The sequence below is a fragment of the Pristis pectinata genome, chromosome 5 (genome assembly GCF_009764475.1).
Source record: "Pristis pectinata isolate sPriPec2 chromosome 5, sPriPec2.1.pri, whole genome shotgun sequence".
NCBI classification, from domain to species: Eukaryota; Metazoa; Chordata; class Chondrichthyes; order Rhinopristiformes; family Pristidae; genus Pristis; species Pristis pectinata.
In genome coordinates, this window is record NC_067409.1 from 44,078,395 (window position 1) to 44,092,105 (window position 13,711).

The 13,711-nt window shown below is 38.8% G+C and overlaps 1 protein-coding gene across 1 annotated transcript in view; it reads left to right on the plus strand.

The window, feature by feature from the left end:
* ankrd28b (ankyrin repeat domain 28b) overlaps positions 1–13,711 on the plus strand; it is a 122,954-nt gene that overhangs the window by 47,906 nt on the left and 61,337 nt on the right. Inside the window, exons 9-10 of the mRNA XM_052015873.1 lie at positions 1,032–1,244; positions 10,122–10,200. Coding sequence (XP_051871833.1) covers positions 1,032–1,244; positions 10,122–10,200 — 292 coding nt within the window. The remainder of the gene's footprint in view (positions 1–1,031; positions 1,245–10,121; positions 10,201–13,711) is intronic.

The window sequence follows — 13,711 nt, forward strand, 5'->3', positions numbered from 1 at the left end:
TTATAATGGTGAAACGTTACCACATTTTTACCAAACTTCCAATGTTTCTTACTCACAGGCATGGATTTTTCATAACTTCATTGTTTGTTCCTTTTGGGTGTTTTAAAATAAAAGTTACTATATATTCTGCCAATTAGTATCTAATTTCTTGTCATGAAATGTGGTAATGCCTGTACCTTATATTCTTATTGACACCTTGACAATTCCAGCAAAATAAATAAGAGCAAAATACAAGTTCTAGTTAAGTATTTCATGTAGTTATATATATTATGCAGGTTCTAGTTACGTATTTTTGTTAAAAGGATGTAGATTTCCACAGCATTCCCTTATCCCATGTGAGAAATATGGGATGAGGGAATTTACTTACTCAGGAACATCAAAAAGTCTTTCATATCCTAACAGCAGAAAATCAAAATTCATTGGATACTAAAAGTAGTAATACTCAGCAAATTAAGAAGCATCTGTAAAATTGATTGTGGATTTTTCTCTCTATGGAGATGCTGCCAAACTCAAGTAATTGCAATATTTTGTTTTTGTTGATATAGAAGCTCACTTTGTCCTGTCACCAATAAAAACATAGTTGAACCATCTGCTTTTAAGAGGCTGCTGGTTGCAGTTTCTTTCTATTTAACATGAGGGTGGTTTTGCATCTTTAGTTTCTTTTCACTGAAAGTTGTAATCTCCGACACATTATTATTTTGCTCTTATTAATTGGTTAGATTCTGAACAACCTCCAACTAGCACTGCCTTATATCCAATTAATTTAATGTATTTTTTGTGAATAATTTAGTTTAAAATAATGAACAAAGTCACTGTTAATGCAAAGAAATAAAGTATTGAATGAGCAAAGTTAAATTTATTCCTCAATGCATTGTTAAACATCATTTTGCTGATGACAAGGAATGTTGACATTTTTAAAACTTGGGCTTGTTTCTTGGTTTTGAGACTTGTGGAATTCTTGAATTTTATGAGCAATGCAAGGTTTTTTTGTGTGAAGTGTTGTGACCATTTACTGTTACATACTTCAACAGATTAATGAACCAAATGCATATGGAAATACCCCTCTTCATGTGGCCTGTTATAATGGCCAGGATGTAGTTGTGAATGAGCTCATTGACTGTGGAGCAAATGTCAACCAAGTGAATGAGAAGGGCTTCACCCCATTGCATTTTGCTGCTGCTTCAACACATGGTGCATTGTGTTTAGAACTATTGGTCAGTAATGGGGCAGAAGTGAATATTAAGGTAAGGAATATTACAGGTCTGTTGTGAGTAAATGGAAATAAAATTCTCACATTTGCTGTGCTGAAAACTGAGCTGAATAAGAAGATGTAAAGATTTTATTTTTGGTGTCAGTAACCTATGAAATGTAGATTTTTCTCCATAATTTTTATACATTGATATTTTCCCTTGCAGATTGTATGTCCTAATTGAATTGTTAGCTTCCAGAAACTAGAGTAAATGCATGTAAAAGTTAATTACACGTTTTGGACTTTGGTTCTAGTTAAGATTTTGACAGGAGGAAATCAGTTTTTGTCAGTTGAAAGTGTGCATGTTTCATCTAATTTCCCTTCAAAAATGGACTTCTTACTTTTTGTTCATGATGTAAATTGTGCTTCCTTTGTGCATTCAGCAGTAGATCAGCTTAAAATGTAATAACATTTCCTGAACTTCTATTTTCTCTAAGATTATGTCTATGTTCCTTTTACTTTATAAGGTTTTAAACATTCACATCACCCAATTCAACCATCTTGTCCACCTCTATCAGCAGTATGCATTTAAATTTCTCCAAAGTGGATTCCGTCCCACCTTCAAGATGGTTTTGACCCAAGTTGCCATTATAACTGTAACAATTGCTGAATATCCTCCCTTCATTCTGATTGCTCTTGTCATTATGGCTGCATCTTAACTTCCTGAATCCTTCCCTTTACTCGTATTGAATCCAACCCTTTTGGCAGTTAGCTAAGCTTTAAAATCGATGTGCAGCCTGTCATTCTATTATCCATTTCTGCATCACAACTGTAGCTGCATCAAGACTGAAGCTCCGTATTGCACTTCCAAAGTTCATTGTCTTAATGCATCCACAGATCTTGCCTCTTGAAGGAGCTTCATTCCATCTGTCCTATCTGTTAATAAGTTCCACTTAACTATCACCTACTCAGTATAATTTCGAAAAAATTTCCAGTTTATTGGCTCCATTTCAATTTGAAAATGCTATACACAGGTGGTGCTTCAGTGAAGGCTACCAGTTTTAGGAAATGCAGTATTTAATTCAATTTTAGCATCAAAGTTGTTTTGTTGAATGTATCCTAATTGATTGTAGTGAAAATATGGTGATGCAGAAAAATGCTCCTTCTACCATAACGGTTTCTAAACTCAGACTTTCAAAGACACCTCTATTCAGTGTGATTTCCATTTCCTTCATTAGCAAGACCAGTATTGATTTGCCCATACCTAATTGCCCTTGAGAAGGTACTATAGTGGTGAACCGTTGCCTTGAACTGCTGCAGTCCTTCTTGTGAATTGTGAAGGTACTCAGTGCTGTTGCATATGGAGTTCCAGAATTTAGATGCAGCAATGGTGATATATTTTCAAATTGGTTCGTGTGCAACAAAGGAATTTGCGCAGTTGGTGTTCCCTTGGCCCTGTTCTCTTTGTTCTTGGTGCTACAGGTAACAGGTTGTGGGGTGACATCAGAGAAACCATATTTTGTAATATGTATCTTGTAGATACAGCTATGTACTTTAGTGGTTTGGAAAATGAATGTTTAGAGTGGTGGATGAGATGCCAATCAAGTTGCCACGTTCATCCAGGCAAGTGGAGAATAATCCATCTCGCACCTGATTTATGCCTTTGGAGATGGTAGAAAGGCTTTGAAGTGTCAGGAAGGTGACTCACTGGCTGCAAGATAATCTACTCTTGTAGTAACTGTATTAATGTGGCCAGTCCAGTTGAGTTCCAGTGCTGACCCACGACCCCCCCACACCCCCCAGGATGTTGACAGTGGGAAACTTGGTGATGATAAAGCCATTGACTGTCAAGAGTATGTGGCTAGACTCTCTCTAGTTGGAGATAGTTGCCAGGCACTTCTCTGTTGAGGATGCTACATGCCACTCATCAGCCTGTGCCTGAATGTTTTCTGGATCCTGCAGCAAGCATGGACTGCTTCATTTGCTGAGGACTAGTGAATGGAACTGAATTTTGCACAATCATCAACAAATGTCCCCTGTTCTTTCATTATGATGGAAGGTCATTAATCAAGCAGCTAAAGATGATTGTGTCTAAGACACTGCCCTGATGAACTCCTTATTGATGTTCTGAGGCTGGGATGATTAGTTTCCAGCCACCACAGCCTTCTTCCTTTGTGTGAGGTATGACTGCAACCATGGGAGTATTTTTCCCTTTTAATGCTCATTGACTGTAGTTTTACCAGCGCTCCTTGATGCCATACTCTGTCAAAAACAGCACTGTCCTCTCACCTTTTGGTCCATGTTTAGACAAATGCTGTGATGAGAGCTGGAGTGGAGTTCTCCTGGCAAAATCCAAACTGGGCAGTGGTGAGCAGGTTATTCACAAGTAAGTGCCGATTGATAGCATTGTCGTTGCCATTTTCCATCACTGCTGATAACTGAGAGTAGACTGATTATGTGGTAATTAGCCAGATTGGATTTGTCCTGCTTTTTGTGTATAGGATATACCTGGGTAATTTTCCACATTGTCAGGTAGATGCCAATGTTGTAACTGTACTGGAACATTTTGACAAGAAGTGCAGCTAGCTCTGGAGTGCAGGTCTATGGTACTCCAGCTGGGATTCTGTCTAGTCCCATAGCCTTGTATCCAATGGTCTTGGCCGTTTCTCGATATCAGATAGAAGGAATCAAATTTGCTGGAAACTGGCTTCTGTGGTGACAGAAATCTCAGGAGGAAGCCAAGATGGATTACTTATTTTGCACTTTCTGGCTGAACATGGTTGAAGGATGGGATCAAGTTGAGTAATTCTTAATCAAGCAGTGCAGCCACATTGTGCCAAAAGGCAGCCTTGCATGCCATAAAGTTTTCCTGATTCTTCTTATGATTTATAAAAATGGATTCTGCATCCACTACACTTCCACATAGGTAGTTCCACATCCAAAGAAACAAATATTTTCTTGACCTTCAATTATGATTTATTGTCCTCTTAAGTACCATATCGCCAACCAGGAGAGAGGGTGAATGTTCTATATTTACCTAATCAGAATCCCTCAGTGGTTACCAATTTGTTTTCCATCTCTGCTCTAAAGAAGAGCTCCATTCTCTCGTCTTTTATAATAATTCAAGGATCTTGTCCTGAGTAACTTGAGAGTAAACAATTCCATGGAAATATGGTGGAAAGTCTGGCAAAGTAGTGGGATATGAACAGGAGCAACAGGAATAAACCACTTGGCTTGGTAATCATTTGATGTGATCATGCACTTATTCTGCACTTGGAAAGGCAGGGATTGGTTCATCGGCATGGTTTGTTGATGGGAGCTCCTGTTTGACAAATTTAAGTGAATTTTTTTAAGGAGGTAAATGAATATATTGATGAGGGCAACATGGTTGATGTGGCTTACTGGACTTCAATAAGGCTTTTGACAAGGCCCCAGATGAAGTTTGCTGCCTACGGGATCCAAGGCAATTTGGCAAATTGGATGTGAAGTTCACTTGGTAATAGGAGACGCATTATTGGTGGAGTATTGCTTTTGTGATTGGAAACCTCTGACCGTCAGTGTACCACAGGGATCAGTGCCAGGACCCATTGCCATATATATTAACAACTTGGATGTGAATATAGGAAATATGATAAGATTAGCAAGTTTGCAGATGATATAAAAATTGTTGGTGTTGATTGTAAGGAAGGTAGTCTTAGGCTACAGAATGATCAGCTGGTAAATTGACAGAACAATGGCAGATGGAATTTAATCCTGGTAAATACAAGGTGATACATTTGGTGGGGTGGGGGTTCTAATTAAGGTAGCACATGTGCAATCAATGGTAGGTCCATAGGGAGTATTGAGGAACAAGAAAACTTGGGTGTACATCCAAAGATCCCTGATGGTAGCATAACAGGTGGAAAGGATCGTGAAGAGGGCATAAGTGATGCTTGCCTTCATAAGCCAGGCAAAGAGTATAAGATTACGGAGGTCTTGGTAAAACACTAAAGTATTGGTCAGGCCATGGTTGGTTAGGAATATTATGTGCAGTTTTGGTCGCCGCACTATAGGATGGACATGATTGCACAGGAGAGGGTGTAGATTCACCAGGATGTTTCTGGGTATGGAGTGTTTCACTTATGACGAGAAATTGGATAAGCTGGGTCTGTTTCCATTGGAGCAGAGGAGGGTGAGGAGAGACCTGATGGAGGTGTACAAAATTATGAGAGACATAAAAAGGTTAGATAGTTAGAAGCTTTTCCCCATGACAGAGGTATCTAAGGCCAGCGCTTGTAGGTTCAAGGTGAGGAGTCGAAGTTCAGAGGGAATCTGAGAAAGACTTTTTCCCACCTAGTGGGTGCTTGAGATCTGGGAAGCTGGTGTAAGCAGATACACTCACAACATTTAAAAACCATTTTGACAAGCACGTGAATCACCAAGACACAGGAAATTACAGACCAAGAGCTTGTAAATGGGGCTAGTATAGATAGGTACTTAATGATCAGCATAGACATAATGGGCCAAAGGTCCTGTTTATGACCCAGTGAATGTCCATGACCCTCTGGGGTAGAGTTCTTTAAGACATGCACAACCCTTTGGAATTCTTGTATTCATAATGACACAATTCATAATTCACACCCCTGTTTAAGAAGGGAGGGAGACAAAAGATAGGAAGTTATAGGCTGATTAGTCTGACCTCAGTGGTTGGTAAGATTTTAGAATTCATTATTAAGGATGAAATTTCGGAGTACTTGGAAATACGTGATAAAATAGGGTGAAGTCAGCATTGTTTTGTTAAGGGGAGATCTTGCCTGACAAGTCTGTTAGAATTCTTTGAGGAGGTAATAAGCAGGTTAGACAAAGGAGAGTCAGTGGACGTTATTACATTGGATTTTCAGAAGGCCTTTGACAAGGTGCTGCACACAAGGCTACTAAACACAATAAGAGCCCATGGTGTTTGAGGCAAGGTACTGGAATGGATAGAAGATTGGCTGACTGGCAGAAGGCAGAGAGTGGGGGATAAGGGAATCCTTTTCAGGATGGCTGCCAGTGACTAGTGGAGTTCCACAGGGCTCAGTGTTGGGACCACACTTTATCCATTAAAGATCTGGATAAAAGAACTGATGGCATGGTGCACGTTTGCAGACGATACAAAGATAGGTGGAGTGATGGGTAGTGTTGCGGAGGCAGGGAGTCAACAGAAGGACATGGGTAAGTTAGGAGAGTGGTAGACAGAATACAGCGTAGGGAAGTATGGGGGTATGCACTTTGGTAAGAATAATTCAGGTGTGAAAGTTTTTGTGAATGGGGAGAGAATTCAGAAATCAGAGGTGCAAAGGGACTTGGGATCGTAGTTCAGGATTCCCTTAAGGTTAGCTCGCAGGTTGAGTTGGTAGTAAGGAAGGCAGATGCAAATAATAGCAATTTTTTTTGAGAGGACTCAACTATAAAAGCAAGGATGTACTGCTGAAGCTTTATAAGGTATTGGTCAGACCGCATTTGGAATATCGTGAGCAATTTTGAGCCCCGTATCTAAGGAAAGGTGTGCTGGCCATTAAGAGGGTCCAGGGGATGTTCACAAGAATGATCCTGAGAATGAAAGGCTTAATGTACGAGAAGTGTTTCATGTCTCTGGGCCTGTACTTGATGGAGTTCAGAAGGATGAGGGGGCCTACTATTCAGAAACCTACTGAATACTGAAAGGCCTGGATAGAGTGGATATGGAGAGGATGTCTCCATTAGTAGGAGAGTCTAGGATCCGAGGGCACAACGTCAGAATAAAGGGACGCCCCCTTAAAACTGAGAAGGAATTTCTTCAGCCAGAGGGTGGTGATTCTGTGTAATTCGTTGCCACGGAGGGCTGTGGAGGCCAAGTCATTGGGTGTATTTAAGATAGGTTCTTGATGATTAGTAAAGTGGTTAAGAGTTACAGGGAGAAGGCAGGAGAATGGAGTTGAAATAAATCAGCTATGATTGAATGGGGGAGCAGATTCAATGGGCCAAATGGCCTAATTCTGCTCCTATGTCTTGTGGTCTCATGGTTAATCGAAGGTTGTTTAGTCCACTGAATCCAAGCTGGTGTCCTTGCAACCAATCCCATTGGTCCTTTTCTCCTCTGTCTGCACCCCTGTAATGTATTCTCTCTCAGATGCCCATCAACTCCCCTTTGATTCTTTTTGCCATTAACCTAATACTAGTGGTTATTTACAGTAGCAATTAAGCTACCAGAACATCTTTGCGATGTGGGAGGAAACTGGAGCACTGTGGGAAAACCATAAGGTAATGGAGTGAACAGGTAAACTCTACACAGTACCCAAGGTCAGGATCAAACTTGAGTCCCTATTGTTCTGAGAAAGCGTTACCAATTGTTGTGCTACCGTTCTGCCCTGTTGATCTTGGTCTAAAATGGCCTTTTATCCTGGAATTATGCCTTCTGGGCTTTAAACTTTCTGATTAAAGAAATCAGTCCTTTGACATAAATTCTCTCATGAATGTTTCAATGAGATCACCTCTTAAGCTCCAAAGAATGTAGATAGTCTGACTAATCATTCCTTATCCCAGCAATCAAAGTTTCAGCTATCAAACTAGTGAATTTTCATTGTACTACCACCAAGGTAGGTTTATTCTTCCTGAATAAGGATACCAAATATACAGTACTCCAGGCATGGTTTCCTTTAATGTTGCATACTTCTCTAATCTTGTACTCTAACCTCCTTGTAATAAAAGCCAATCTGCAATACCTGCATACTAACTTAATGTGAATAATGTACAAAGATAAATACTTCGGAACGCACTCTCCCTCTGACTCGCTTGCCCTCTTCTTCTGCCTGATCACCATTAGGCATCAGGTCTGTTACCTGCAGTCCTGGAATTCAACAGAGTAGTAAGGCTTCATTAAGACTATCAAGTTAGCAAGAAAGGTGTAGGTGATTCCAAGCTTTGATTCAAACGGACAAGGAATGTTCATGTTGGGTTTTGAGCTTGGAGTAGGACAGCGGAGGTAGAAGGAGTATTGTCCAAGAGTCTGACTACAGGAGGGGTTAGTAGAGTCTGAGTTCTGAGGTGGGGCTGGAAGAGGCGTGAGTGGAATCTATTGTGAAACTATTTCTGAAAACTTTGATTTTATTTTAGCATGCACACTTAAACCATTACAAATTGAAGAATCTCTCTGGAAAGTCAATGAATGTGTTCTAAGTGCAGCATAAACAACTGTTTTTATAGACTTAGTCGCATGTTCCATTTGTAGTCTGTACTTTCTATGGTGCAAAATTCCAAAGCATAACCATTAGTTCAAATATAAAGATTTGACTCTGTATTTTGTCTTTCTGTATCTTAATTCCTTTAACTGTTTTATCACTTAGTGTAGTATTTTATTGAAATCGGTGTATTCACTCTACTGTTTACGTGAGTGAACATTTTGATTTAGACAGCTAGAAATCTGGAATATGCCGTGCAAATGGATTGTGAAAACAGATTTCAAAGAAAACGGGAAATTTAAATAAGGTCTATGAGGAAAGGACAGGGGAGTGGATTGATTAGAAAGCTGCAGCATAGAGCTGGCATAGCAACAATGTGCTGAATGGCTTCCTTCAATGTAGTATCACTCTATCATGCCTACCATTCCACTAAAGTTAGGAGCAATCCTGTTTCAGCTTAAAATGCTGATATGTTATTTGTTCTCAAGTCCAGTTTATTTTTATATGTGCACAAATTGAAAATGTAGCTCGGGAAACATGTATTAGTCATTTCCAGGTTTGGTCTTTAACCACATCCATATTCCCACACTACTTGATACTACAAATCTTAATTTTATCAACAAATGACCACGGCAACATATTTTCAAATTCCTTTTAAAAATCCATGTGAACAATAACTACTGTATTTCCTGTGAACAGCAGACTCCAGTTTTTCTTGCAAAATTGTTTACCATTTTAATTTCATATTGGCTAATCAAAGTTATATCATGTCTTTTGAAGTGAGTTTTTTTATGATCACTGGCTCCTTGAATGCAATTAATATTGGGTTGCCTGATTTATGGTTATCTAGATCATCTTCATTCCCAAATAAGTGTTGTATGGGCAACTGTCAAGTTCACTGGAAATCGTATCTTGGCTTTGCCTTTTTTGGTAACTTTAGCCCCTCCATTTTGGTAGTCTTGGCTTCAAAATTATTTAAAAATCTAACATTATATTGATGTTACAAGAGGGGTCTTTCTGAAATGTTATTGAATGTCAGTGCAGTACTAGAGGAATGGCTCTTTTCTATTGAAATCGTTTCCCTTCACAAGTATATATAGGATGGCAAAAAGAGCAAATATAAAAGATCTAGGTTTGCCTTTACATTGGTTTTGTTAAATTGTTTATTATTTCCTCCTCTTTAGACCAATATGAATTTATTATTTTTGTCCATTTTTCTTCTACCTCCTTTATTTTCTCCAAATAAATGTCCAGGTAAATAATTTCATCAGTGAAACCTAAGTGAAATGGTACGTGTGTACAAGTGGTTTTTTTAGTGATTTTCTGGGGGAAGTGATAGAAATATAATTTAATACTGTGAATATAAATCTGTTCATAGTAAAAGAAAATATGACCTGGAATTTTAGTTCCCAATAGTGTGTCATGGAGCCTGGAAACTACTCATGTGGAATGGCCGACCTACTTAAAGTCTCCCTTATGGATGAACTGCACATTGAACTGTTTAGATATTTGAGTATCTTTTTTTTGGGTTGAGTGAGTACACTGCATAGGCTAACTTACCAACATGACATGGTTAAAAGTAATCACATTCCTAAAAAGCGTAAAACATTATATAATTATTCAACTTGGATTTTTTAGTTGTTAGCAATGGTAAGTGACATTTACAGACTCTGTGATGATGGAGAAATAGAGCCATACTATGTTGAAATACAGTGTTGCCACTGTGATAACTATATGATTTAAATCTGTTTTAGAGTAAAGATGGGAAGACTCCGTTGCACATGACAGCAATTCATGGGAGATTCTCAAGGTCACAGACGATCATCCAAAATGGTAACTGACATTTTGTTAAAGCAGTTACTAAACTTTTAAAAAATTTAGCAGTGAATGTAATATTCCTTTGTATGGTTCGTATCTTACTTTTGAGTAGCTTTAACTGTTCGAACAATAAAATGAGGGAACTTAGTTTCTTGATTCACTGGGAGGTTTGAGAATCTTTTTTGGTTATCAAAATGTTGCTCTAATATAACCATTCCAATCATCAGTAAAGAAAGTGATAATACAATTTATATGTTGTATTTAAAAATCTTATATTTGACAAACATGACTGAATGGATAATTATATTTTAACCTTGCATTGCAAATTATGAGCAAAGTGTAAACTACAGATCGTGAACTCCCTTATATACTGACTCCAGTTGATCAATTATGGCATCAATTAAGGCTAACTGGTTAAAGCAACAGTATAAAATAAATGACAGGTGATTAACCAGGTGAATGTTTGCAGCTAGAAATGTAAATCACTGGAAACAGGAGTAGATAATACAGCCTCGTGAAACTGCTTTGCCATTCATTTAAGATCATGGCTGATCTCATCTTTGGTCCTAACACTTTCCTTCCTCGCACCTTTTGACCCTATAGTCCAAATATCTGTCTGTCTTGAATAAACTCAGTGACTCGGCATCCGCAACTCTCTCGGATAGAGAACTCCAAAGGTTTACAACTCTCGGAAGAATTTCCTTTTTATTTAAGTGGCCAACCCCTTTACCTAGAGTACAGTGGCATGCAAAAGTTTGGGCACCCCTGGTCAAAATTCCTGTTACTGTGAATAGTTAAGTGAGTAGAAGGTGAACTGATCTCCAAAAGTCTTAAAGATGAAACATTCTTTTCAACATTTTAAGCAAGATTAGTGTATTATTTTTGTTTTGTACAATTTTAGAGTGAAAAAAGGAAAGGGAACACCATGCAAAAGTTTGGGCATCCCAAGAGATTTGAGCTCTCGGGTAACTTTTACCAAGGTCTCAGACCTTCACTAGCTTGTTATGGCTATGGTTTGTTCACAGTCATCATTAGGAAAGGCCAGGTGATGCAAATTTCAAAGCTTTATAAATACCCTGACTCCTCAAACCTTGTCCCAACAATCAGCAGTCCTGAGCTCCTCTAAGCAGCTGCCTAGCACTCTGAAAATTAAAATAAATGATGCCCACAAAGGAGAAGGCTATAAGAAGATAGCAAAGTGTTTTCAGGTAGCCGTTTCCTCAGTTCATAATGTAATTAAGAAATGGCAGTTAACAGGAATGGTGGAGGTTAAGTTGAGGTCTGGAAGACCAAGAAAACTTTCCCAGAGAACTGCTTGTAGGATTGCTAGAAAGGCAAATCAAAAAAAACCCCTGTTTGACTGCAAAAGACCTTCAGGAAGATTTAGCAGACTCTGGAGTGGTGGTGCACTGTTCTACTGTGCAGCAACACCCGTACAACTATGACCTTCATGGAAGAGTCATCAGAGGAAAACCTTTCCTGCATCCTCACCACAAAATTCAGCGTCAGAAGTTTGCAAAGGAACATCTAAACAAGCCTGATGCATTTTGGAAACAAGTCCTGTGGACTGATGAAGTTAAAATAGAACTTTTTGGCCACAATGAGCAAAGGTATGCTTGGAGAAAAAAGGGTGCAGAATTTCATGAAAATAACACCTCTCCAACTGTTAAGCACAGGAGTGGATCGACCATGCTTTGGGCTTGTGTTGCAGCCAGTGGTACGGGGAACATTTTACCGGTAGAGGGAAGAGTGAATTCAATTAAATACCAGCAAATTCTGGAAGCAAACATCACACCATCTGTAAAAAAAAAAGCTGAAGATGAAAAGAGGATGGCTTCTACAACAGGGTAACGATCCTAAACACCTCAAAATCCACAATGGACTACCACAAGAGGCACAAGCTAAAGGTTTTGCCATGGCCCTCACAGTCCCCTGACCTAAACATCATCGAAAATCTGTGGATAGACCTCAAAAGAGCAGTGCATGCAAGATGGCCCAAGAATCTCTCAGAACTAGAAGCCTTTTGCAAGGAAGAATGGGCAAAAATCCCCCAAACAAGAATTGAAAGACTCTTAGCTGGCTACAGAAAGCGTTTACAAGCTGTGATACTTGCCAAAGGGGGTGTTACTAAGTACTGACCATGCAGGGTGCTCAAACTTTTGCTTCGGGCCCTTTTTCGTTTTTGTTATTTTGAAACTGTAAAAGATGGAAGTAAAGAAGTAATCTTAAAATATGAAAGAAATGTGTTATCTTTAACTTTATGCTGTTTGGAAATCAGGTCATCTTTTACTCGCTTAGCTATTCACAGTAACAGAAATTTTGACTGGGGTGCCCAAACGTTTGCATATTTTGGTTTTAGATTCTCCCACCAGGGGAATCATAGCATCTAGCCTCTCAAGCTGCTGTGAATCTGATGTTCCAATTATGTTATCTCTCATTCTTCTTGGCTCCAGACAGTATAGACCTATTTTACTTGATCTTTTGTTATAATGCAATCTGTCATTGCAGAAAAAATTTAATGGGCCTTTGCTGCACTGCCTTCAAAGAAAACATTTCCTTTGCATAAGGAGACTAAATCTGCACACAGTACTTTGGGTGTGGTCTCTCAATAAAATAGACAATCACAATTGAAAATAATGCTCAGAATCAAATAACCAAGAATTTCTTGTTAGCTTATTATAATTGCCTAATAAATTGATAGGTTTTAAAAATTAATAATACTAATTTCCTTTCAAGTATATTTAACAGCAATTAATGTTTAGAGAAGGAGACCAAGACTACACAATGCTCCAGATGTGATCTCACCATCTTACAGTCTTAGTCTTTATTTCTAAATAATGATGTACTTGCCGTTGAGGGAGTGCTACAAGGATTCACTGGTCTGTTTCCAGGGTTGGCAGGTTTGCTGTGTGAGGAGGGGTTTAGTAAACTAGGCCTGTATTCTCTAGAATTTAGAACAATGGGTGGATATCTCACTGAAATTTATGGAATTCTTACAGTGCTCCTTAGGTTGGATGCAGGGGTCACAAATTCAGAAAAAAGGGTAGGCCATTTTGCACCGAGTCGAGGAAAAATTTCTTCATGCGGATGATGGTGAATCTTTGTGTTTCCCTGCTGTGGAAGTTCAGTGACTAAGTTCATTCAGAATGGAGATCAGTAGATTTCAGCATATTAAGGAAATTAAGGGATACGAGGACAGTGCATGATCTAGATGAATGGCAGAGCAGATTCAAAAGGCCAAATGGCTATTCCTACACTTGTTTTTTTTTATGCTTTTATGCTCTGATGGTACTTCGACTTGTTCTTTCTTATGCAAGGAGAACAAGCCTGCACGTGATATTCCAGGTGTAGTCTCTCCAAGGCCGTCTATACTATATAGCGTGACTAAGACAAAACCTCTAGCAAATGAGGTAGCCGTACCACAAGGATGTACGAGGATATCCAGGTTCCTTTTATACATAGATATTTCCCAATATATCACCATTGAAATAATACTGTCTTTCTGCTTTTTCCTACCAAAATGGGC